Source organism: Chiloscyllium plagiosum, unplaced genomic scaffold (genome assembly GCF_037043375.1).
Source record: "Chiloscyllium plagiosum isolate Xiang-an unplaced genomic scaffold, Cpla_swu_hap1 HiC_scaffold_12, whole genome shotgun sequence".
NCBI lineage: Eukaryota > Metazoa > Chordata > Chondrichthyes > Orectolobiformes > Hemiscylliidae > Chiloscyllium > Chiloscyllium plagiosum.
This window is the reverse complement of record NW_028270150.1, coordinates 3508873-3531770: the sequence shown is the minus strand read 5'-3', so window position 1 is coordinate 3531770 and position 22898 is coordinate 3508873. Positions and strand designations below refer to the sequence as shown.

Here is a 22898-nt window from a genome sequence, read left to right as displayed (position 1 = left end):
AGCCTGCACCTAACCTCCAATTCATCACCTTTTGACTTTTGTATGATGTCCATTTCCAGTGTTTCAATTCCATTTCAAATCCGGTCAAAGAAGCGAGCAGTGTGTTTTTTACCAGACAGTAATGGTGCTGTGGTTCTGTTTGCCGAGCTGGAAGTTTTTGTTGCAAACGTTTCGTCCCCTGTCTAGGTGACATCCTCAATGCTTGGGAGCCTCCTGTGAAGCGCTTCTGTGGTGTTTCCTCCGACATTTATAGTGGCCTGTCCCTGCCGCTTCCTTGTATAGGTATTCGCAAAAAACGGTTATCCTCGCAATTTCATCAACAGATGCCTAAGGGAGAGACAACAGAACGAGGACATACCACAACCCAAAGGACTAGCCACACTACCATACATGAAGAACATCTCTGAAATGACAGCCAGACTACTGCGACCACTAGGACTTATAACAGCACACAAACCAACAGCCACTCTCAGACAACAACTCACCAAAACGAAGGACCCGATACCCAGCATGAGCAAAACCAATGTAGTGTACAAAATCCCATGCAAGGACTGCACAAAACACTACATAGGACAAACAGGAAGACAGCTAACGATCCGCATCCACAAACATCAACTAGCCACGAAACGACACGACCAGCTATCCCTAGTAGCCACACACGCAGACGACAAGCAACATGAATTTGACTGGGACAACACTACCATTATAGGGCAAGCGAAACAAAGAACAGCCAGGGAATTCCTAGAAGCTTGGCACTCATCCACAAACTCCATCAACAAACACATCGACCTGGACCCAATATACCGGCCACTACAGCGGACAGCTGAAACTGACAACCGGAAGCGGCAGGGACAGGCCACTATAAATGCCGGAGGAAACACCACAGAAGCGCTTCACAGGAGGCTCCCAAGCACTGAGGATGTCATCTAGACAGGGAACGAAACGTTTGCAACAAAAACTTCCAGCTCGGCGAACAGAACCACAGCAACGAGCACAGCAAATCTTCTCACAAACTTTGAAGACAGTAATGGTACCAGTTACAAGTGTCACTTTGTCTAAAATATTTTCATTGGCCTGATTTTAATTGCATTGGTGTTTAGTAAACAGCAATAATAGAAAGATCAGCACCATGAGACAGCAGGCTACTGAGCTAAAGCTGTGCTCTGTGGAGGTTGATTGTGCTACTTTCTTGTTGACTCTAATACAAGCCTCTGTCATGTGGGTTGTTCGAATGAAGGCACTCTTTACTGAAGGTGCAAAGTATATCATTTGTGGGAACAAAGCCCCTTCAGTCTCAGCATCTTCCAATATTACAGGTCTGTGGAAATCTGGAAGTGTATCTCCAGCAGCTTATCTAGTACACACCTAGGCAATGTTGCTCGATGAACAAGGTTCTGACTTACTGACAGCAGGTATTGTGCAGTTACCTGCTTCTGTCAGGAAATACTAGAATATCTGATGTCCATTTCCCTTGACATCAGCACTATTTTGAAATGAACAGAAAGCTATTCATATTTCCTGGCTGAACCCATAGATTTTGTTTAAAACTTCATGCTGCACAATACAAAGAATCTGACTAACTAGGTTACTCTATATGGGGAACTGTGGGTGGAGGGTGCAGGGTTGTCCTGTGTGCTGCTGTCTCCCTCTGGTCTTGACCAATTTTTCTTGAAGGTACCAACGATTCTAATGAAATGTATGTCAAGAGTCTGGATGGCCTAATACTCATTGAATGATTGGCTGCAGAACGAGGTCATTCAGCCCTTTGTACTGGCTCTCTGGTAGAGGTTTAGGGGCCGTGAATTGGAAGTAAGTGCTGTTTTAGATCTTTGCCCTGTCTTTCCCCTCCTATTTACTCTGTTGTGGGGATTGCCAAGAGCCAACATCAGCATAACACAAGACAAACACTTCTCCGACCACTGCATGGTAAAGAATGTTCTGCAATAGCCTCAGATCTCAAATCAGGATCCTGCAAACAGTCCTGGTAAGACACACAGGAACCCAGGGTCTTGAGATGTGAAACAGCAGGCAACAATGTCCTTGCCTCAATTGTGGTATGAGTGGAAGTTTATTCTAATTAATGGCGGCAAAAGCTGCTATTAGCCTGAATGCAAACCTACAAGGTTGGTTCAACATAAAGGTAAAGTTGATGACCAGTCATTTCTTTTACCCATTAATACAAGCAAAGTTACTACAACATCTCCCAAAGTCCTGCCAGTCCCAATCACCGCTGTGTCTGTGTTTCAGGATATGATCACTGGAAGGGACAAACCATGACAGCAGAAGAACTGCAAACACTGTATGAAGGGCTCCAACTGAATGATGTAACTCGCTATGACTATGTCCTGACAGGTAGGTGCTGATTATATCTTGAGGGTGAGGGTTGGTGCAACTGATTGCTTTATGTTGTATCTAATCCCTATGCTTGTCCTGCGAGTGTTTGATGGGACAGTGTAGAGGGAGCTTTACTCTGTATCTAATCCCGTGCTGTCCCCGTCCTGGGAGTGTTTGATGGGGAAAGTGTAGAGGTAGCTTTACGCTGTGTCCAACGCTGTGTCCAACCCTGTGCTGTCCCTGAACTGCGAGTGTTTGTTGGGGATAGTGTAGAGGGAGCTTTACTCTGTATCTAACCCTGTACTGTCCCTGTCCTGCGAGTGTTTGATGGGGTCAGTGTAGAGGGAGCTTTACTCTGTATCTAACCCTGCGCTGTCCCTGTCCTGGGAGTGTTTGATGGGGACAGTGTGGAGAAATTTTAGTTTATTGTATGCATGAAGTCTCATCAGTTATTGCACTGCTCTGGCATGCTGTTTGTATTCTCTGGCCGGTCACGTCAAGGTGTGTAGCTGTCTGTGGGAGATGGGGTGTGAGCCTCTTAGCTCTCAACTTCCTTCACTAGTGAATGATACACTCTATGTTTTATAAGGTTACACCAGAGACACTTCATTTCTGGATAAGGTGATGGAAATTATTCAGGAGCTGAGGAGACAGAACCCCAAACTGGTTTATGGTGAGTCTGTCCTTGAATGCTGTGAGGTTGTGGATTGATAATGTGTAGTAGAAAGCTGCTTTGAGGCTTTTATCTAATCTTGCAGGCAATGACTGTAGCTCACAACCTTTACTCTTGTATTGTCTGATTTTGAATGAACTGATAGTTGAGGTTACAGTTTGATTCTCAGTACTGGTTGTCTTTATTTTCAGAATCAGGGCTACTGATTTTGATTTGTATCTCAGAGGGCGATCCCTTCAGTTAATTAGCTGTCTTGAGCTTTGCAGTATTGGGCGCTGTGCTTGGCAATGAGATTTTGTTTGACGTTCAGCTTCAGATTGTACTGTAAATAACAAGCGTGGGATGGGCGGGTGGATCAACCGTGCATTTGGAGTTAAGTTTATTAAATCATACAGCACAGGGGTCCATTCAGCTTAAGTCTCTTTTAGCTCTCTGAGATAAATACCCAGTTAATCTCACTCCCCTGCTCTGTCCTCAAGCCCAGTAAATGTAAGGGAAGGCATAGTGTGAATGTCCATAGTCATCCAGGACCCCAGGTTAACGTTCTAGGGTTCAGAGTTCATTTCTCACTGTGAGAGATGATGAAATTTGAATCCAAAAAAATCTAGAATTTAAAAACTAGTCTGGTGACCAGATAACCACACTCAATTGTCTGAAGGTCCCACCTTGGTCACTGTTCCTTTTAGGGAAGGAAATCTGCTGTCTTGGACAGGTCTGAATTACATGTGACTCCAGACCCACAATGTGGTTGACTCATTGCTGCCCTCTGAAACAACTGAGCTAGCATTTGATTAGATTAGATTCCCTACAGGCCCTTTGGCCCAACAATTCCACACTGGCCTTCCAAATAGTAACCAACCCAGACCCATTCCCCTATCCTATATTTACCCCTGGCTAATGACCAACAAAACTTGGAACACCCGGAGGAAACCCACGCAGACACTGGGAGAATATGCAAACTCCACACAGACAGTTGCCCAAGGCGGGAATCAAGCCCGGGTCCCTGGCGCTGTGAGGCAGCAGTGTGAACCACCGAGCCGCCGTGCTGCCGAAGTAATCAAGGGAGAGTAGAGATGAGCAATAAATACTGGTCTAGCAAGTAACACCTGTGAATATTGTTTTTAAATCCCCTTGAAGTACTTCTCCTATTCATTTCTTTTGTCTGCTTTTACTGACCTTTCAAGCAGTGCTTTCCAGACCACAACCACCCAACGTGTAAAAATGATTCTATGTTGCCCTGTGGTTCATGCCCTTATTAAACCATCTCTAATTCACTCTGGCAAACTCCCTGTGCAGCTTCTCCAACAATACGCCCTTCGTAAAATGTGGTGCCCAGAAATAAAGACAAGACCCCAGCTGGGGTCTTCCCAGTTTCAGCATCACTTCCTAGACTGGTATAGTAAGGGATCCAAGGATGACAGTCTGAGGGAGACACTGATCATTGTAGTTTATTTGGGAATAGGTTCTGAGAGAGACTTGGGTTAGAACATAGAACATTACAATGCAGTACAGGCAATTCGTCCCTCGATGGTTTCACAAGTTGGCACAACAATCTGAAGCCCATTTAACCTACACTATTCATTTTCGTCCATATGTTTATCCAATATGTTGGCAGAGGTAGGGAGCAGGGAAGGATTGTCTTTTAATGTAAATAATTGTTAATTAATGTAAATGATTGTTTACTGAATTCTTTTCCAGTCTGTGACCCTGTGATGGGTGATAAAAGGAATGGAGATGGATACATGGTGAGTGACTGATGCATGCATGTCTGTCTCTCTACCTCTCGTGTCTAGTGGATATTATTTTGCTGAATGTCTTGTTCTATCCGTAGTATGTTCCGGAAAATCTTCTTCCAGCTTACAAAGAGAAAGTGGTCCCCCTCGCTGACATCATCACTCCAAACCAGTATGAAGCAGAGTAAGTGTTGTTAATTGCAGCTTCTGAATTCTTGCTCCCACAATACAGCCACAAGGAGGGAGCAAACTGTCTCCTGTGGCTCTCAGTCATCAATGTGGTCTTCTAATGGCTGCCAATCTCCTGTCTCCTGTTGAAGGAGAAGGTGCCTGTGGGAATGATTCTTCAACATCTTCAGGGCAGCTGTTGTGCTGAATGGCTAGTCTTCAGAACTTGATCCACACACCAAGCTCATTTTGCTGTGTGACAGAGTTATTTTTGTCAACTGCCTGGCTCCAACACTGTCCCAGACCAGAGAAGTAACTGCAAAGGTTTGTCATACATACAGCACCAGCTCAGGCTCATTTCACATGAGTATTGTTCGAAGAATGAGACACAGAAATATTTGTAGCAAGGCTAGAGAAACATTGCACAGAGTTCTGGAATATCTCCCTTATCGAGTAGTCAGAACAGGTGACCTTGTTGGATATAAAATTTTTAGGAAACTTTGACGGGTTTGGAGTATGTGGGTCAAGGTTGGATATGTTGCACAGGGTGATATCAGGGAGGGGGAAATTAGAAATGCAGTTACAAAGAAACTGAAGCAAGAGTAAGAGAATGCATGAGGGGGTAGCAGAGAAAGCACCAGGAAAAAGAAGTGTAGGGAGAGAGAATCAGAAACTGGTGGATAAAACAAATGACATGAGAGACAGACCGTGAACTTTATGTGGAAAAAATTGAACTGATTGAGTGGATCATCCCGACTGTCTGTCTGATATTTGCTGTTTATTTTGAAGAAGTTTTTACTAACTGTAATTGCAATGTGACTCTTTTTCAGAATTCTTGCAGGAAGGAAGATGAATACAGAAAAGGAGGCGATTGAGGTAACTTGCAGCAACTGTTAAATAATTAGATCCAGAATGGAGTAAATTAGAGAGTAAATTAAGGCCCTTCTGCACTGTTTAAATATAGTAGGTTATAATCCAACAGATTTATTTGAAAATACAAGTTTTCGGACCTTGCTCCTGCTTCAGATGTTAGTGGCATGGGATACAGGAAAACTTGGCTGTCTGGATACAGAATTGGCTGGCTCATAGAAGTCAGAAGATATTCGTAGATGGAAAGTATTCAGCCTGGAGCCCGGTGACCAATGGTGTTCCACAGGGATTTGTTCTTGCACCTTTGTTCTGTGAGTTTTGTAAATGACTTGGATGAGGAAGTGGAAGGGTGGGTTAGTAAGTTTGCTGATGACACAAAGTTTGGTAGAGTTGTGGATGGTGTGGAGGGCTGTTGCAACAGGACATTGACCAGATGCCGAGCTGGGCTGATAAGTGGCAGATGGAGTTCAACCTGGGAAAGTGTGAAGTGATTCATTTTGGAAGATCGAGAATTTGAATGCAGAACATGGTTAAAGGCAGGATTCTTGACAGTGTGGAGGAACAGAGGGATCTTGGGGTCCATGTCCATAGATCCCTCAAAGTTGCCACCCAAGTTATAGGTTTGTTCAGAAGGTGTATGGTGTGATGGCTTTCATTAGCAGGGAGATTAAGTTTAAGAGCTGCAAGGTTATGCTGCAGCTTTATAGAGCCCTGGTTAGACCATACTTGTAATAATATGTCCAGTTCTGGTTGCCGCCTTATAGGAAGGATGTGGGAACTTTAGAGAGGGTGCAGAGGAGATTTACCAGGATGCTGCTTGGACTGGAGGGCATGTCTTATGAAGAAAGGTTGAGAGAGTTGAGGCTTTTCTTGAGTGAAGAAGGATGAGAATTAACTTGATAGAAGTGTACAATATGATGAGAGGCATAGAGTGGATAGTTAGAGACTTTTACCCAGGGCAGAAATGGCTATCACGAGGGGACATAATTTTATGACTGAAGGAAGGTTTAGGGGAAATGTCAGAGGTAGGTTCTTTACACAGAGTTGTGGTTACGTGGAATGCACTGTCAGCAGTAGTGGTAGAATCAGATACATCAGGGACATTTAAGTGGTTCTTGGATGGGCACATGGGTAATATTAACATGAAGGCTATGTAGTTTAGTCTGATCTTTAGAGTAGGATAAAAGGTCAGCACAACATCAAAGGCCGAAAGGCCTGTACCCTGCTAGACTGTTCTTGAATCCCTAGAGTGTGGAAACAGGCCATTTGACCCAACAAGTCTGCACTGACCCTCTGAAGAGTAACCCACCCAGATCCATTCCTCTACCCTATTACTCTACATTTACCCCTGAAGAATGCACCTAACCTACACAACCCTGAACGCTATGGGCAATTTAGCATGGCCAATTCACCTAACCTGCACATAGAACATGGAAAAGTACAGCACAGAACAGAATTTTTGGCCCATGATGTTTTGCTAAGGATTAACCTTATCTAAAATAAAATAACCTAATCTATGCACCCCTCAATTCACTGCTGTCCATGTGCATGTCCAACAGTCACTTAAATGTCCTTAATGACTCTGCTTCCACCACCAATGCTGGCAACGCATTCCATGCACTCACAACTCTCTGTGTAAAGAAGCTACCTCTGATGCCTCCTTTATACCTTCCTCGTAATATCTTAAAATTATTACCCCTCATGCCAGTCAATCCTGCCCTGGGGAAAAGTCTCTCGCTATCGACTCTATAATTGCCTCTCATTAACTTGTACATCTTGATCAGGTCACCTCTCTTCCTCCTCCTCTCCAGAGAGAAAAGTCCGAGCTTAGTCACCCTCTCTTTGTAAGATCCAGGCAGCATCCTGGTAAACCTTCTTTGTACCCTCTCCAAAGCCTCCGTAGCTTTCCTATAATAGTGTGACCAGAACTGGGCAGAATATTCCATGTATGGTCTCACCAGGGTTTTGTAGAGCTACAGCAAAACCTTGCAGCTCTTAAACTTGATCCCCCATTAATGAAAGCCAAAATACCATATGCTTTCTTACCATCCTATCCACTTGGGTGTCAACTTTGAGGGATCCATGTACTTCAACATCAAGATCCCACTGTTCCTCCACACTGCCAAGAATCCTGTCTTTAATCCTATATTCAGCATTCCAGTTCGACCTTCCAAAATGCATCACTTCACATTTATCCAGGTTGAACTCCATTCGCCATTTCTCAGCCCAGATCTGCATCCTGTCTATGTCATGCTGCAGCCTGCAATAGCCCTTGATACTATCACTGGCACCTCCAACCTTTGTGTCATCAGCAAATTTACTAACCCACCCCTCAACCTCCTCATCCAAGTCATTTATAATAACTACAAAGAGCAGAGGTCCCAAGAACAGAGCCCAGTGGGACACCACTCACCACTGACCTCCAGGCAGAATGCTTTCCATCTCTACAACCACTCTCTGCCTTCTGACAGCCAGCCAATTCTGAATCCAGATAGCCAAATCTCCCTGTATCCCATACTTCCTGACTTTATGAATGAGCCTACGATGGGGAACCTTATCAAATGCCTTGCTGAAGTCCATATGCACCACATCCACTGCCTGACCTTCGTCAACCTGTCTCATCACCTCCTCAAAGACTTCAAAGATTTGTGAGGCCTGAGCTGCCCCTCTCAAAGTCTTGCGAACTGCTTTTAAATAATGCTATGCTTTTCCAAATAGTCATAAATCCTATCCCTCAGAATTCATTCCAAAACCTTGCTGACCACAGACGTACGACTGACTGGTCTGTAATTGCCAGGGATTTCCCTATTACCCTTCTTGAAAAGAGGAACAACATCCGCCTCCGTCTAATCCTCCGGTACGACTCCCGTGGAGAGTGAGGAGGCAAAGATTTTCGCCAGTGGCTTAGCAGCCTCCTTTCTAGCTTCCCAGAACAACCTGGGATAAATCTGGTCTGGCCCTGGGGACTTATCAATCTTCATGTTTGCCAAAATTTCCAGCACATCAACTTCATCAATTCTGATATGTTCAAGCCTGTATCCCAGCTCCTCAAAGTTCTCGTTCAACAAGGTCCCTTTCCTTGGTGAAAACCAAAGCAAAAAACTCAGGGCTTCCCGTATCTGCTCAGACTCCACGCACAAGTTCTATATGCTCTCCCTGACTGGCCCTACCTTCTCCCCGATCATTCTCTTATTCCTCATGTATGAGTAAAATGCCTTTGGTTTCTCCCTAATCCTTCCCACCAAGCCTTTCTCGTGCTCCCTCCTGACTCTCTTCAGTTCATTTCTGAGCTTCTTCCTAGCAAGCCTGTAATCCTTTAAAGCTGTACTAGATCCTTGCTGCCTTCTTCCTTTTGACAAGAAGCTCCTCTGTTCTCGTCATCCAAGGTTCCTTAATCATGCATCAAACGCAACAACTGCTCCTTAAACAGTCTCCACGTGGAGACTGTTTAAGGAGCAGTTGTTGCGTTTGATGCATGCGCCCTTTCTGTGGAACAATTGCTCCCAATCTGTAACTTCCAACTCCTGTCTGATAGCATCATCATTTCCTTTTCCCCAAGTAAATGACTTCCCTTGGTAACTGCTCCTTTCACTCTCCATGGCTATGGTAAATGTGAGGCAGTTGTGCTCACTGTCACCAAAGTGTTCTCCCACCACGAGATCTGACACTTGTCCAGGCTCGTTGTCTCTCCCCTCGTTGGTCTGTCTCCATACTGAGTAAAAATCTTTGAGGAGAAAGTGAGGTCTGCAGATGCTGGAGATCAGAGCCGGAGATGTGTTGCTGGAAAAGCGCAGCAGGTCAGGCAGCATCCAGGGAACAGGAGAATCGACGTTTCGGGCATAAGCCCTTCTTCAGGAATGAGGAAAGTTTGTCCAGCAGGCTAAGATAAAAGGTAGGGAGGAGGGACTTGGGGGAGGGGCGTCGGAAATGTGATAGGTGGAAAGAGGTCAAGGTGAGGATGATAGGTCAGACTTGGGTGGGGGCGGAGAGGTCGGGAAGAAGATCTCAGGTTAGGAAGGCGGATTTCACCAGTTTCCTCATTTCCCCTCCCCCCACCCTGTCTCAGTCAAATCCATCAAATTCAGCACCGCCTTCCTAACCTGAGATCTTCTTCCCGACCTCTCCGCCCCCACCCCAGTCTGACCTATCACCCTCACCTTGACCTCTTTCCACCTATCACATTTCCGACGCCCCTCCCCCAAGTCCCTCCTCCCTACCTTTTATCTTAGCCTGCTGGACAAACTTTCCTCATTCCTGAAGAAGGGCTTATGCCCGAAACGTCGATTCTCCTGTTCCCTGGATGCTGCCTGACCTGCTGCGCTTTTCCAGCAACACATCTCCGGCTCCATACTGAGTAAGGGAACCCTGCTGAACACACCTGACAAAAATGGCTCCAGCCAAACCATCTGCACTGAGGAGGTTCCAGTCAATATTGGGAAAGTTGAAGTCACCCATAACAACAACCCTGCTACATCTGCACTTTTCCAAACTCTGCCCCCCTATCAGTTCTTCAATCTCTCTACTGCTATTAGGGGGTCTGTAGAAAACTCCCATGAAGTGGCTGCTCCCTTGCTGTTCCTAGCTTCCACCCATACTGACTCAGTAGACAAACCTTCCTCGACAACCGTCATTTCTGTATCTGTGACGCACTCTCTGATTAGCAATGCTACACCCCTCCTCTTTTTCCACCCTCCCTTTAATTTTAAATGTTCTAAACCCTGGAACATCTAGCAACCATTCCTGTCCCTGTGAAACCCAGGTCTCTGTTATGGCCACAACATCATAGCCCCAAGTACTGATCCATGCGCTAAATTCCTCACTCTTATTTCTGACACTCCTTGCGTTAAAGCAGACACACTTTAACCAATCCCTTTGTTCCATCACATGAATAACCTTCCCAATAGATTCACTATATCCTGCACTGTCCCATCTACAACTACCATCACCTCCCTCCAACCAATAAAACCTTAAGTTATCTCGGGGCAGTGACATGAAAGAAATTCTGGGATTTGCGTATTAATCCGTCAAAACCTGTATCTCCACTGTAACTGATTAAAGATTTAACAGCCATCTTGGGTTTGTTCAATACATTCGCATCAGTTGTATGACGCTTTGATCTTTTACATTCTGTGTCAGATGTCTCCCCTCTCAGTAGCATCTGAAGAATGATCGAGGCTCCAAAACCTGTTGGACTATAACCTGGTGTTGTGTGATGTTTGACCTTGTCCAGTCCAGTCCATCACTGGCATCTCCACATAATGCTTAAATATAAAAGAGAAAGCCACAGCAATATTTCTAAAAGCAGAAAGTCCATCTGAGCAAATGCTGACCCCTCAAACAGCATCCAAAATAGATCATCCAATCATATCTCCTGTCTTGTTTTGGCATCATGCAGTCAATGACTTGGCTGCTGTATTTTTTCACATTGAATCAGAAGCTGCACTTCAGAGAATGCTTAACGGACTGTAAATCCTTTTATTTCTTTCTGAAGTCAGCAAAGATGATGTAAAAGTTCAAATTCTTCAGTCGTCAGGCAGATTTGGCTCAAGGACAGAGAATGCTGGAGAAATTCAGCAGGTCTGGCAGCATCTGTGGAGAGAAACAGTTGGTGTTTCCAACTTCAGTTCTAAAGGATAGTGCTATTGTACTCAAAATGTTACTCTCTCTCCATTTGTAGGTGCTGCCAGACTGATGTTTATTTCAGATTTGGAGCATCTGCAGTACTTTGCTTTTTTTTTGATAGACTTGGCTATTTTCAAAACCCTTGACTGATGTGATGCAGAATAAAATTCCACCAAACACACGCAGGGTAGGTACAGCATGGGGTCAGATACAGAGTGAAGCCTTCTCTACTCTTTTAAAGTGAAAGTAAAGTTGCCTTGCCATTTTCCCAAGAAACATTCCCAGGAAAGGGAGAGCAGCCAGATACAGAGTAAAGTTCTTAATCTGAAAGTAAACTGAAAATAAAGCTCTCTACTCTGTCCCTTTCAAACATTCCCAGGACAGTTAGAGCTCTTGTCAGTTTGAGATTAGTGATTGGATCTCTGGGTTTCTTATAGGTTATGGATATTCTCCATGCAATGGGTCCTGACACTGTTGTGATCACAAGCTCTGATCTCCCCTCTGCTTTGGGGGACAATTACTTGGTGACCCTTGGCAGCCAGAGAAAGGGTGAGTGAGAATGTCTTTTATCAGGGATTGTTTGAAATAAACTGTCAATATGATTATCTGGATTTCACACTGCTCGGTTTGCATGAGGCTGGGTATTTGTGTTCTGTGCCTAATGGTTAAAACCTTCTTGCTGATGTGAGATTTGAATCCAAAATATTCCAAGTTTGAGTTCACAGCCCAATCTAACAGTTCCTAGTCAGTTGGAATGTTGTCTTTTGTAATGAACATTGAAAAAAAGAGCCACAGCCCCTTGAGCCTCTTGCATTTTTTGGGGGGAAAATGTGAAAGTGAAATAATATTGAAACAAGCCCAAAGCTTTCCCTCAAGTTTTATTTTAAAAGATCGAGGGTACTATTTTCAAAAGCAGGGAAGTTCTCCCTGGTACTCATGCTAATATTTATCCCTCAATCAACATTCCCACAAGGTTCCTCTGACTGGGCAGTCTTTAACACCCATCACCTAAGGTAATGAGAAGCTAATGGTGAGCTGCCTTCCTGAACTGCTGTAGTCCATATTGAAGATGTGCATGCACAGTGCTGTTCAGAAGGGAGACTGCAGCATCTAATCTGCAGTGACCACTCGTAATCCATGAGGGATATGGACTAAGGGCATGCAGAAGGGATTAGTTTAATTTGGTGTCATGTTTGGCACAACATCATGGGCGGAAGGGCCCTTTCCTGTGCTGTACTGTTCTATGTTCTCTATATTCTAACTCTCAGTGAACAAGTACACCACACTGACTAACTACTGCTTGAGTTCCAAAATCTGGAACTTGACTTTCCACAGCCAGTGATGGCATCTGTTTGGGAAGTGTCCCTGATTTAAAAGAATGAAGGGGATCTCATTGAAACCTATAAAATTCTAAGAACGCTAAACTGCGTGAAGGTCGAACGGATGTTCCCAAAGGCGGGGGGATGTGTGGAATCAGCGGTCACACAATAAGGATGGGATAAGCCATGTAGGACTGAGATGAGAAATTTCTTCACCTAGAGAGCGATAAACCTTTGGAATTCGCTACTACCAAGTGGTTGACACAAAATCATTGAATGTTTTCAAGATAGAGTTGGATTTAGTTTTGAGTGCTAAATGGATCAAAGGATATGGGGAGAAAATGGGAAGAGGGTACTGTGTGGGATGACCATGTGAATAGCAGAGCAAGCGCCTTTCTATTTTCTGTTTACATGCATGAGCTGAAATGGCTTCTGTTGTGCCAAAAGATCCTGTCAATCTAGTCTCCAATGTTAATCGTCTCTGGCTCAGTCTCTGACCTTTCAGGTACATTTCACAAACTAACTGAAGAATTTCTCTTGCACACTGTTCTAAATCTCTTTAATCTGGTGTCTTTGGACCCTTGCTTTATACCCCTTAATACCTAAGAATGATTTGTTTCTGTCTCTATCCCATCCTTTCCCAATTGTGCTACTTCTGTCATCACTGTGATCTGCACAGCTCTTAAGGAAAAGTGAAGTTCTGCTCTGTTTATATTTTCTTATAGCAGGAAGTATCTCTGTGAATCTCTGCTGCTCCCTCTTGAAATCCTCAAATTCTTCCCAAGTGTAAACCCCGGTACTCCACATAGCACATTGCTGAGAGCAGAATAAATGAAATATACAGGCCGTGATTATCTTGGTTTTTATATTCAACATACTTTGAATAAAACCTAGAGTTTTGTTAGCTCTTTTTATTCACAGTTTCAGCGATGTGAGATGCTGACTTTAAAGTCCTCTGAACCTGTCCTTGGTCCTCCCTCACTCATATTCTTTTGTGTACAGTATGGCATTCATACAATTACCATTACTGTTGTGATCAGTGATTGCAGGTGGTTCACGAGTGACTGAGCGAATCCGGATGGAGATTCCAAAGGTGGATGCTGTGTTTGTGGGGACAGGGGACTTATTTGCTGCTATGCTTCTGGCTTGGACACATCAGCATCCCAACAACCTGAAGGTAGGATTTACGTTACTGATAACTTGAGCGGGGGAAAGAAAACCAGCCCTGGAAAAGCTGATATTACTGGAATGGTTGTAATCTGGGTATGAAATTGAATTTGAGCTGGGAGACAGACTGGAGGAATAATCACTCATTGGATGTGGGCGTAACTGGCTGGCCAACATTTATTGTCCATCACTAGTTGCCATTGAGAAGGTGGTGAGCTACCCTCTTGAATCTCTGTAGTCCATGTAGGTTGACCCATAATGCTAGTAGGGAAGGAGCAAAAGTTAGGATTTTGACCCAGCAACAGTGAAGGAATAGTGATATATTTTCACTTCAGGATGGTGAGTGTCTTGAGGGGGATCTTGCAGGTGGTGATGGGTTTGGAAAGTCCTGTCTGAGAATCTTTGGTGAATTTCTGCAGTGCATCTTGTAGGTAGTATACACTGCTGCTAATGTGTGTCGGTGGTGAAGGGAGTGGAGTTCAATTGAAATGGATATATTCCTGACTCTGTAGTGGAATCCCCTAGTTATTGATATTGGGATTAATAATCTTTTTACATGGGTACATTTCCTAGACTCTTTTTTAATATCCCCATCAATGGCGAGACCAGCATGGGAGGTAATTGAGGCAGGACACATCACAACCTTTTTAAAAAGTATTTGGATGACCACTTGAAACGTCAGTATTCAAGTGCTGGAAAATGGGGTTTGTGTAAATAGGTTGGCACAGACTTGATGGGCTGAAGGGTCTTTGTGCTATAGGACTATGGTTTCTTATTCGTTCTTAATTACCATGACAGTGGCTCATGTGGCCATTTCAAAGGGCAGTTCAGAATCAGCCACTATACTGTCTAGCATCTGTTGTAATTCACTGGGGGAGACAGCTGGCAAATCGAACCCTATTTTTCCCAGACCTGTCACAAATGTGAACATTTGATTAAATCACTGAATTGCCCAAATTTTCATTAAGAAATCTATTGTAAACAAACTGTATTTAACCAGTGGCAAAAAGAGACATGAATTGCTTTCATATTTATATTTTAACCCTTTGTTTTAAAAAAAGCCCCACAGACAGACACAGACACAGAGAGAGAGAGAGACACACACACACAGACACAGTCAAACAAGGTGGCAAGGCAAGACTGCAGAATATGTGGGAGGGGGAAGATCAAAGAAGCCAAAGACGTGCAGTTTAGAATCCGGATCACAGGCATCAAGGAGATGTTTTCTTTTGGTTCCTTCCAATTCTTTGTTGATTAGACAAGGTTCTTTGCATACCAATGCTGTCTTTCATTTACTGGTTAAGAATCTACCCTTTTCAGTGTCTCTGAACGTGGTTTTTTTTCTCCTTTTCTTTTCAATGGGAAAACTGCAGAGCACACAGTTTCCAAGGAAATCGAGTGAGAACAGCGTGGAGATTTTGTTTTCTTTCTCCACGCAGGCAAGAGAGAGATTGAAGTCCTTCCTCTTCTGACAGAATTGCTCACATACAAGACTAGTCATTTATGCCAAAAATCAACCATATGGATAAGTACGCAACAAATGATGAATTGAAAGCAACAATCAGAGGCACGTCTCTGGGAAAAACAACCTTGAAAACAAGCATGCACTCCTACGCATATACATGCACAACCACCATGAGGATAGTAATATTGTAGATACAACTCACAATCAATTGCAGTCACTCATTTCAACATTCAACATCTTCCAGAATTTCTTTGCTTGAAAGCAAAACCCTTTCCCATCTTTTAGTTCACTGTCCAAAACAAGTGGTTGTTAACGTCATGTGTCAGCCAGAACACGAAAAAAGGGCTGAATTCCTTCCCAAAAGTTTCAGCAGGCCATTGACTTCTTTGTATACTGAATTGTTTTTTTTGTATTTACATTCCCAATCACTGGTGGCATTTGAACTTGTACCTTTGGATCATTCAGGTCTCTGGGATACAAGTCCAGTAATATCATCACACTCTCCTGGGTCAATACTCCCCAAATGTGGGGGAGAGTCCCACACTCACTGACTGTTGCTGGGAATGTAGATGGACACTCTCGCTTGCGAGTGCTCTCGTGCTATCACGTGCTCTCACCCTCCCTGGAGGACAGCGAAAACATAGTGTACTGTAGCCAAATTTACAGCGAGTATAACAATTGTTGGAAAGTCAACTTGTGAGAGGGATACAAACAGTTAACAAATGTTGATAGGTTAGCTAAGTTAAAGTTGGCAAATGGAGGATAATTTGGGAGAATGTGAACAGGGAACAAAAGGAACAATAACGTGTAAATGGAGAAAGCAGCCTCACAAGGGGACTTGGGGTACCTGTGCATGAAATAAAGTTAGCACATGGGGCACTCCCTTTCTTTAAGGAAAGGTGGAGAGATAAATGGGAGGGCTCATTTATCTCTCCACTCCTCTGAGGCTCCCAGAGTCATTCCTGATGAAGGGCTTTTGCCCAAAAACGTCGATTTTCCTGCTTCTCGGATGCTGCCTGACCTGCTGTGCCTTTCCAGCTGCAGACTCTCAACTCTGATCTCCAGCATCTGCAGACCTCACTGTCTCTTGGAACTGTGGTCACTGGAGTTTAAAAGAATTAGAGGTGATCTCATTGAAACATTTCTGACCCTTAAGTGGCTTGGCAGGGTAAATGCTGAGAAGATTTGGGGCAGCATGGTGGCTCAGTGGTTAGCACTGCTGCCTCACAGCACCAGGGTCCCAGGTTCAATTCCAGCCTTGGGCAACTGTTTGTGTGGAGTTTGCACATTCTCCTCATGTCTGCGTGGGTTTCCTCCTGGTGCTCTGGTCTCCTCCCACAGTCCAAAGATGTGCAGGTCAGGTGAATTGGCCATGCTAAATTGCCTGTAGTGTCAGGTGCATTAGTCAGAGGGAAATGGGTCTGGGTGGGTTCTCTTTGGAGGGTCAGTGTGGACTTGTTGGGCCGAAGGGCATGTTTCCACATTGTAGGGAATCTATTAAAAAAAAGATGTTTCATCAGAACATTAGATCTAGGAGCAGGACTAAGCAATTCTGCAGCATGAGCTTGCTGTGCCATTTGATATGATCATAGCTGATTGCATCTTAGCCTTACCTGCCCTTTCACCAAACTGAAGTACTGAATTCCACAGATTCGTGAACCTTTGAGAAGTAATTTCTCCCCATCAATGGGAGTAGGGCCTTATGGAGTGTAGTGGAACAAAGGGACCTTGGAGTTCAGATGCATGATTCTCCAGAAGTGGAGCGACAAGTAGACCAGGCAGTGAAGAAGGCTTTTGGCACACTGGCCTTCATCAGTCAGGGCACTGAATATCGAAGTTGGGAAGTTATGTTGTGATTGTACACGACGTTGGTGAGGCCGCACTTGGAGTATTGTGTTCAGTTTTGGTCACCTTGCTATAGGAAGGAGGTTATTAAACTGGAAAGAGTGCAGAAGAAATTTACCAGGATGTTGCCAGGATTCAACATTCTAAGTTATCGGGAGAAGTTGGACACGCTAGGACATTTTTCTTTAAAATGTAGGAAACTGAGGGAGGACCTTTATAGAAGTGTATAGGATCATGAGAGGCATGGATTGGATGAATCCACTCTTTTTCCAAGGATTGGGGAATTGAGTACTTGAGGGCATCAGTTTAAGGTTAGAGGGGAAAGAGTAAAAGGAAACCTGAGGGGCAGCTTTTTTATACAGAGTGTGATACACATATGGAATGAGCTGCCAGCAGAAGTGGTTGAGACAGGTACATTAACAACAGTTAAAAGGTATTTGGGTAAGGACACGGACAGGGACGGATTAGAAGGATATGGGCCAAGCACAGGGAAATGGGGTTAGTGATGATGGACATTTTGGTCAGCATGGACCAGTTTGGGCCAAAGGGCCTGTCTCCGTGCTGTGGGACTCTATGATTGTTTTAAATCTGACCTTCTATTCTAGATTGCCCTGTAAGAGAAAATATCCTTTCAGTCTACTTTGTCAATTCCCTTTAGCATCTTATCTCCCTCAATGAGATCTCCTCTCATCTTGTAAAATCCAGAGAGTATAAGCCTAAACTGCTCAATCTCACTTCATAAAACAAGTCTATCATCTCTGGAATCAATCCAATGAACATCCTCTGAACTACCTTCACAATAACTACATCCTTCCTCAGGTGAGGTGACCCATACACTTCGCAATACTCCAGGTATGGGCTCACCAATGTTTTGTACATTTGGAGGAACAATTCCTTACTTGTATATTCTGTTACTTTCACAATAAATGCTAAAATTCCATTTGCCTTCCTTTTACCTGCTGGACCTGCAAACTGGTTTGCTGTGATTCATTTACCAGGACACCCATATCCCTCTGCAGTAAAGCACTCTGAAGTTTCTCTCCATTTAGATAATAAGTTGCCTTTTTTTTGCTCTTATTAAAATGAATAACCTCACATATATCCGTGTTAAACTTCATCTGCCCAATTTTGGCCCATTCCCTGTAACCGATCCACATCCATTTTGTAAATTTCTGATTTCTGCATTGTGACTTACTTTGCCACCTATTTTAGTGCCATCTGCAAAATTACCTATAGTATACTCTATCCCCGTAACTATGTCGTTAATATAGATTCTAAATAGTTGGGGGTGAAAAATGTGTTGCTGGAAAAGCACAGCAGGTCAGGCAGCATCCAAGGAGCAGGAGAATCGACGTTTCGGGCATAAGACCTGCTTCAGGCTTATGCCCGAAACGTCGATTCTCCTGCTCCTTGAATGTTGCCTGACCTGCTGCGCTTTTCCAGCAACACATTTTTCAGCTCTGATCTCCAGCATCTGCAGTCCTCACTTTCTCCTAGTCTAAATAGTTGGGGTTCAAGGACCAAACCCTGTGACACCCCACTAGTTACAATTTGTCAATCAGAGGAAAATCCATTTATCCTGACTCTCTGCTTTCTGATGGTTAGCTAATCCTCTGTCCAAGCTAATAAATTGCCCTAAACCCATGTGATTTTACATCCGTTGACTTTTGTGCGGCACCTTATCAAATACCTTATGGAATTCCAGGCATACAATATCTATAGGATCCCCATTATCCACCTTGCTTGTTACATCTTCAAAGAACTCTAACAAAATAATCAATTATTCTTCACATAACTAAGTTGACTTTGGATTACATTTGGACTTTCCAAATGTCCTATTATTACTTCCTTAATAATGGATTCTAACAATGCCTGTTCTTTGAGAAGGTGACCAAACAGGTAGATGAGAGTAAGGCGGTTGATGTGGTGTGTATGGATTTCAACAAGGCGTTGTTAAATGGAAGAGGGCGGCCTATGTAAAGATGAGGCGTGAAGGTTCAATTGGGGCGATTGAGAGTTATAAGGCAGCCAGAAAGGATTTAAAGAGAGAGCTAAGAGCAGCAAGGAGGGGACATGAAAAGTCCTTAGTTGGTAGGATTAGGGAAAACCCAAAGGCTTTCTATAGGTATGTCAGGAATAAAAGAATGACTAGGGTAGGAATAGGTCCAGTCAAGGATAGTAGTGGGAAGTTGCATGTGGAGGCTAAAGAGATTGGGGAGACACTGAATGAATACTTTTCGTCAGTATTCACTGAGGAACAGGACATTGTTGCCGATGTGAATATTGAGTCACAATTAATTAGAATGGACGGCTTTGAGGTATGTAGGGAAGAGGTGTTGGAAATTCTGGAAAGGGTGAAAATAGATAAGTCCCCTGGGCCTGATGGCATTTATCCTAGGATTCTCTGGGAAGCAAGGGAGGAGATTGCAGAGCCATTGGCCTTGATTTTTATGTCCTCGTTGTCTACAGGAATAGTGCCAGTAGACTGGAGGATAGCAAATGTGGTTCCCTTGTTCAAGAAGGGGAGTAGGGATAACCCTAGTAACTATAGGCCGGTGAGTCTCACTTCTGTTGTGGGCAAAGCCTTAGAGAGAATTGTAAGGGATAGGATTTATGAACATCTGGATAGGAATAATGTGATGAAGGATAGTCAGCATGGTTTTGTGAAGGGCAGGTCGTGCCTCACAAACCTTATTGAATTCTTTGAGAAGGTGACTAAGGAGGTAGACGAGGGTAAAGTGGTAGAAGTGGTGTATCTGGATTTTAGTAAGGCATTTGATAAGTTTCCCCATGGTAGGCTACTGCAAAAAATACGGAGGTATGGCATTGAGGGTGAGTTGGAGGTTTGGATTAGGAATTGGCTGGCTGGAAGAAGACAGAGGGTAGTAGTTGATGGTAAAGGTTCATATTGGAGTGCAGTTACGAGCGGTGTTCCGCAAGGATCTGTTTTGGGACCATTGCTGTTTGTCATTTTTATAAATGACCTGGAGGAGGGGCTAGAAGGTTGGGTGAGCAAGTTTGCGGATGATACGAAAGTCGGTGGAGTTGTTGACAGTGAGGAAGGATGTGTCAGGTTACAGCGGGATATAGATAAGCTGCAGAGCTGGGCAGAAAGGTGGCAAATGGAGTTCAATGTAGGTATGTGTGAGGTGATTCACTTTGGTATGAGTAACAAAAAGATGGGGTACTGGGCTAATGGTTGGATACTTGGTAGTGTGGATGAGCAGAGGGATCTTGGTGTCCATGTACACAGATCTCTGAAAGTTGCCACCCTGGTAAATAGTGCGGTGAAGAAGGCATATGGCGTACTGGCTTTTATTGGTAGAGGAATTGAGTTCCGGAGCCCTGAGGTCATGTTGCAGTTGTATAAGACTCTGGTGCGGCTGCATCTGGAGTATTGTGTGCAGTTTTGGTCGCCATACTATAGGAAGGATGTGGAGGCACTGGAACGGGTGCAGAGGAGGTTTACCAGGATGTTGCCTGGTATGGTAGGAAGATCGTATGAGGAAAGGCTGAGGCACTTGGGGTTGTTTTCATTAGAGAAAAGAAGGTTTAGGGGTGACTTGATAGAGGTGTACAAGATGATTAGGGGTTTAGATAGGGTTGACTATGAGAACCTTTTTCCACATATGGAGTCAGCTATTACGAGGGGGCATAGCTTTAAATTAAGGGGGGGTAGGTATAGGACAGATGTTAGGGGTAGGTTCTTTACTCAGCGAGTCGTGAGTTCATGGAATGCCCTGCCAGTAGCAGTGGTGGACTCTCCCTCTTTATGGGCATTTAAGCGGGCATTGGATAGGCATATGGAGGATAGTGGGCTAGTGTAGGTTAGGTGGGCTTGGATTGGCGCAACATCGAGGGCCAAAGGGCCTGTACTAGGCTGTTTTTTTCTATGATCTATGACGTGAGGCTGCTTTCGTTGGAGAGAAGAAGGTTGAGAGGTGACTTAATAGAGACATATAAGATAATCAGAGGGTTAAATAGGGTGGACAGGGAGAGCCTTTTTCCAAGTATGATGACGGCGAGCACGAGGGGGCATAGCTTTAAATTGAGGGGTGATAGACTTAGGACAGATGTTAGAGGTAGTTTCTTTACTCTGAGAGTAGTAAGGGTATGCAATGCTTTGCCTGCAATGATAGTAGATTTGCCAACTTTAAGTACATTTAAGTTGTCATTGGACAAGCATATGGACGTACGTGGAATAGTGTAGGTTAGATGGGCTTCAAATTGGTATGACAGGTTGGCACAACATTGAGGGCCGAAGGGCCTGTACTGCACTCTAATGTTCTATGTTCTATATGCATGTTAAACTAACTGGTTTGTAGTTTCCTACTTGCTGGCTTCCTTTTTTAATACTGGTGTTATATTAGTATTTTTCAATCCTCTTGGATCCTGAAATCAGGAAGTTTTGGAATATTCTAATCAATGGATCAACTATCTCTGCTACTTAAGATCTTAGGAAATAGGCCATCACACCATGCAATCTCGTCGGCCTTCAGTTATTTGCTCAATATATTTCCATAGTGGTATTGATTGTTCTAGGGTCCTTCTTTCCATAACCTTTGTATGACTTGTTACTACTGAGATGGTACTGGTTGTCTCCACCATGAAAATTCAGGCAAAATGTTGATTTAGTGACTCTGCCCTTCTTGTATTCCCTGTAATTAACTGCCAAACCTCATCCTCTATCAGACCGACATTCACTTTAGCTACTCTCTTCCCTTTTACATACTTAAAGAAGCTTTTGCTATCTGTTTTTATATTTTGCACTAGTTTTCTTTCATAATTTACCTTTGCTCTCCATATTTTTTTAGTCACCCTTTGCTGATCTTTAAAAGTTTCTCAATCTCCCAGCTGCCATTCACCTTTGCAATGTAGAACATAGAACAATAGAGCACAGAACAGGCCCTTTGGCCCTCAATACTGCGCCAACCTGTGAACTAATCTAAGCCCATCTCCCTGCACTATCCCATCATCTCTGTGTTTATCCCTTAACTCCTGTCTTTAGAGAGAGTATACATAGTATGCCTTAACTTATTTTTAACTTCATTGCCATGCATGTTTTTCACCCCTCTTACAAGCTTTCTTCTTTTGTGGACTATTTTAGTTGGGAGCAATTGAGTATCCCCTTAATATCTGCCATTGCTCATCAACTGTCCTACCTTTCAGCCTTTGTGTCCAGTCCACCAGGGCCAGATAAGGATGATATAGGAAGCAGGTTAACACGTGAGGCTTTATGTGTTGAGTTTAGGATTTATAAGGGGCAGTCACCCTACGAAACATATACTATACACACCCAAATAATAAGGGAGATAGAATGTAAATGTAAACAAATTTCTGGCTGTAGGATTAAGAGGGCAAGAATAGTAGGGGACTTTATCCTACTATCAACTGGGTTACAAACAATATAAGGGGTATTAAGGGTGAAACATTCAAGTCCTGTGTCCTCGAAATTTTTTAAACAATATGTGACAATGAGAGGAGGTGCAATTCTAGATTTACAGTATAGAGTCATGGAACTGTACAGCATGGAAACAGACCCTTTAATCCATCCTGTCCATGCTGACCAGGTCTCCCAAACTAAACAGGTCCCATTTGTCTGCATTTGGCCCATATCCCCCTGAACCTTTCCTACTCATGTACCTGTCCAAATATCTTTTAAACATTGTAAATATACCTGCATTTACCACTTCCTCTAGTAG

General features: G+C 43.7%; 1 protein-coding gene across 1 annotated transcript in view; it reads left to right on the top strand.

The window, feature by feature from the left end:
• Positions 1–22898, top strand: part of pdxka (pyridoxal (pyridoxine, vitamin B6) kinase a) — a 36058-nt gene that overhangs the window by 4668 nt on the left and 8492 nt on the right. The window contains exons 3-9 of the mRNA XM_087992430.1: positions 2248–2352; positions 2924–3007; positions 4706–4752; positions 4839–4924; positions 5739–5784; positions 11838–11949; positions 13760–13896. Of these exons, the coding sequence (XP_087848556.1) occupies positions 2248–2352; positions 2924–3007; positions 4706–4752; positions 4839–4924; positions 5739–5784; positions 11838–11949; positions 13760–13896 (617 nt within the window). The remainder of the gene's footprint in view (positions 1–2247; positions 2353–2923; positions 3008–4705; positions 4753–4838; positions 4925–5738; positions 5785–11837; positions 11950–13759; positions 13897–22898) is intronic.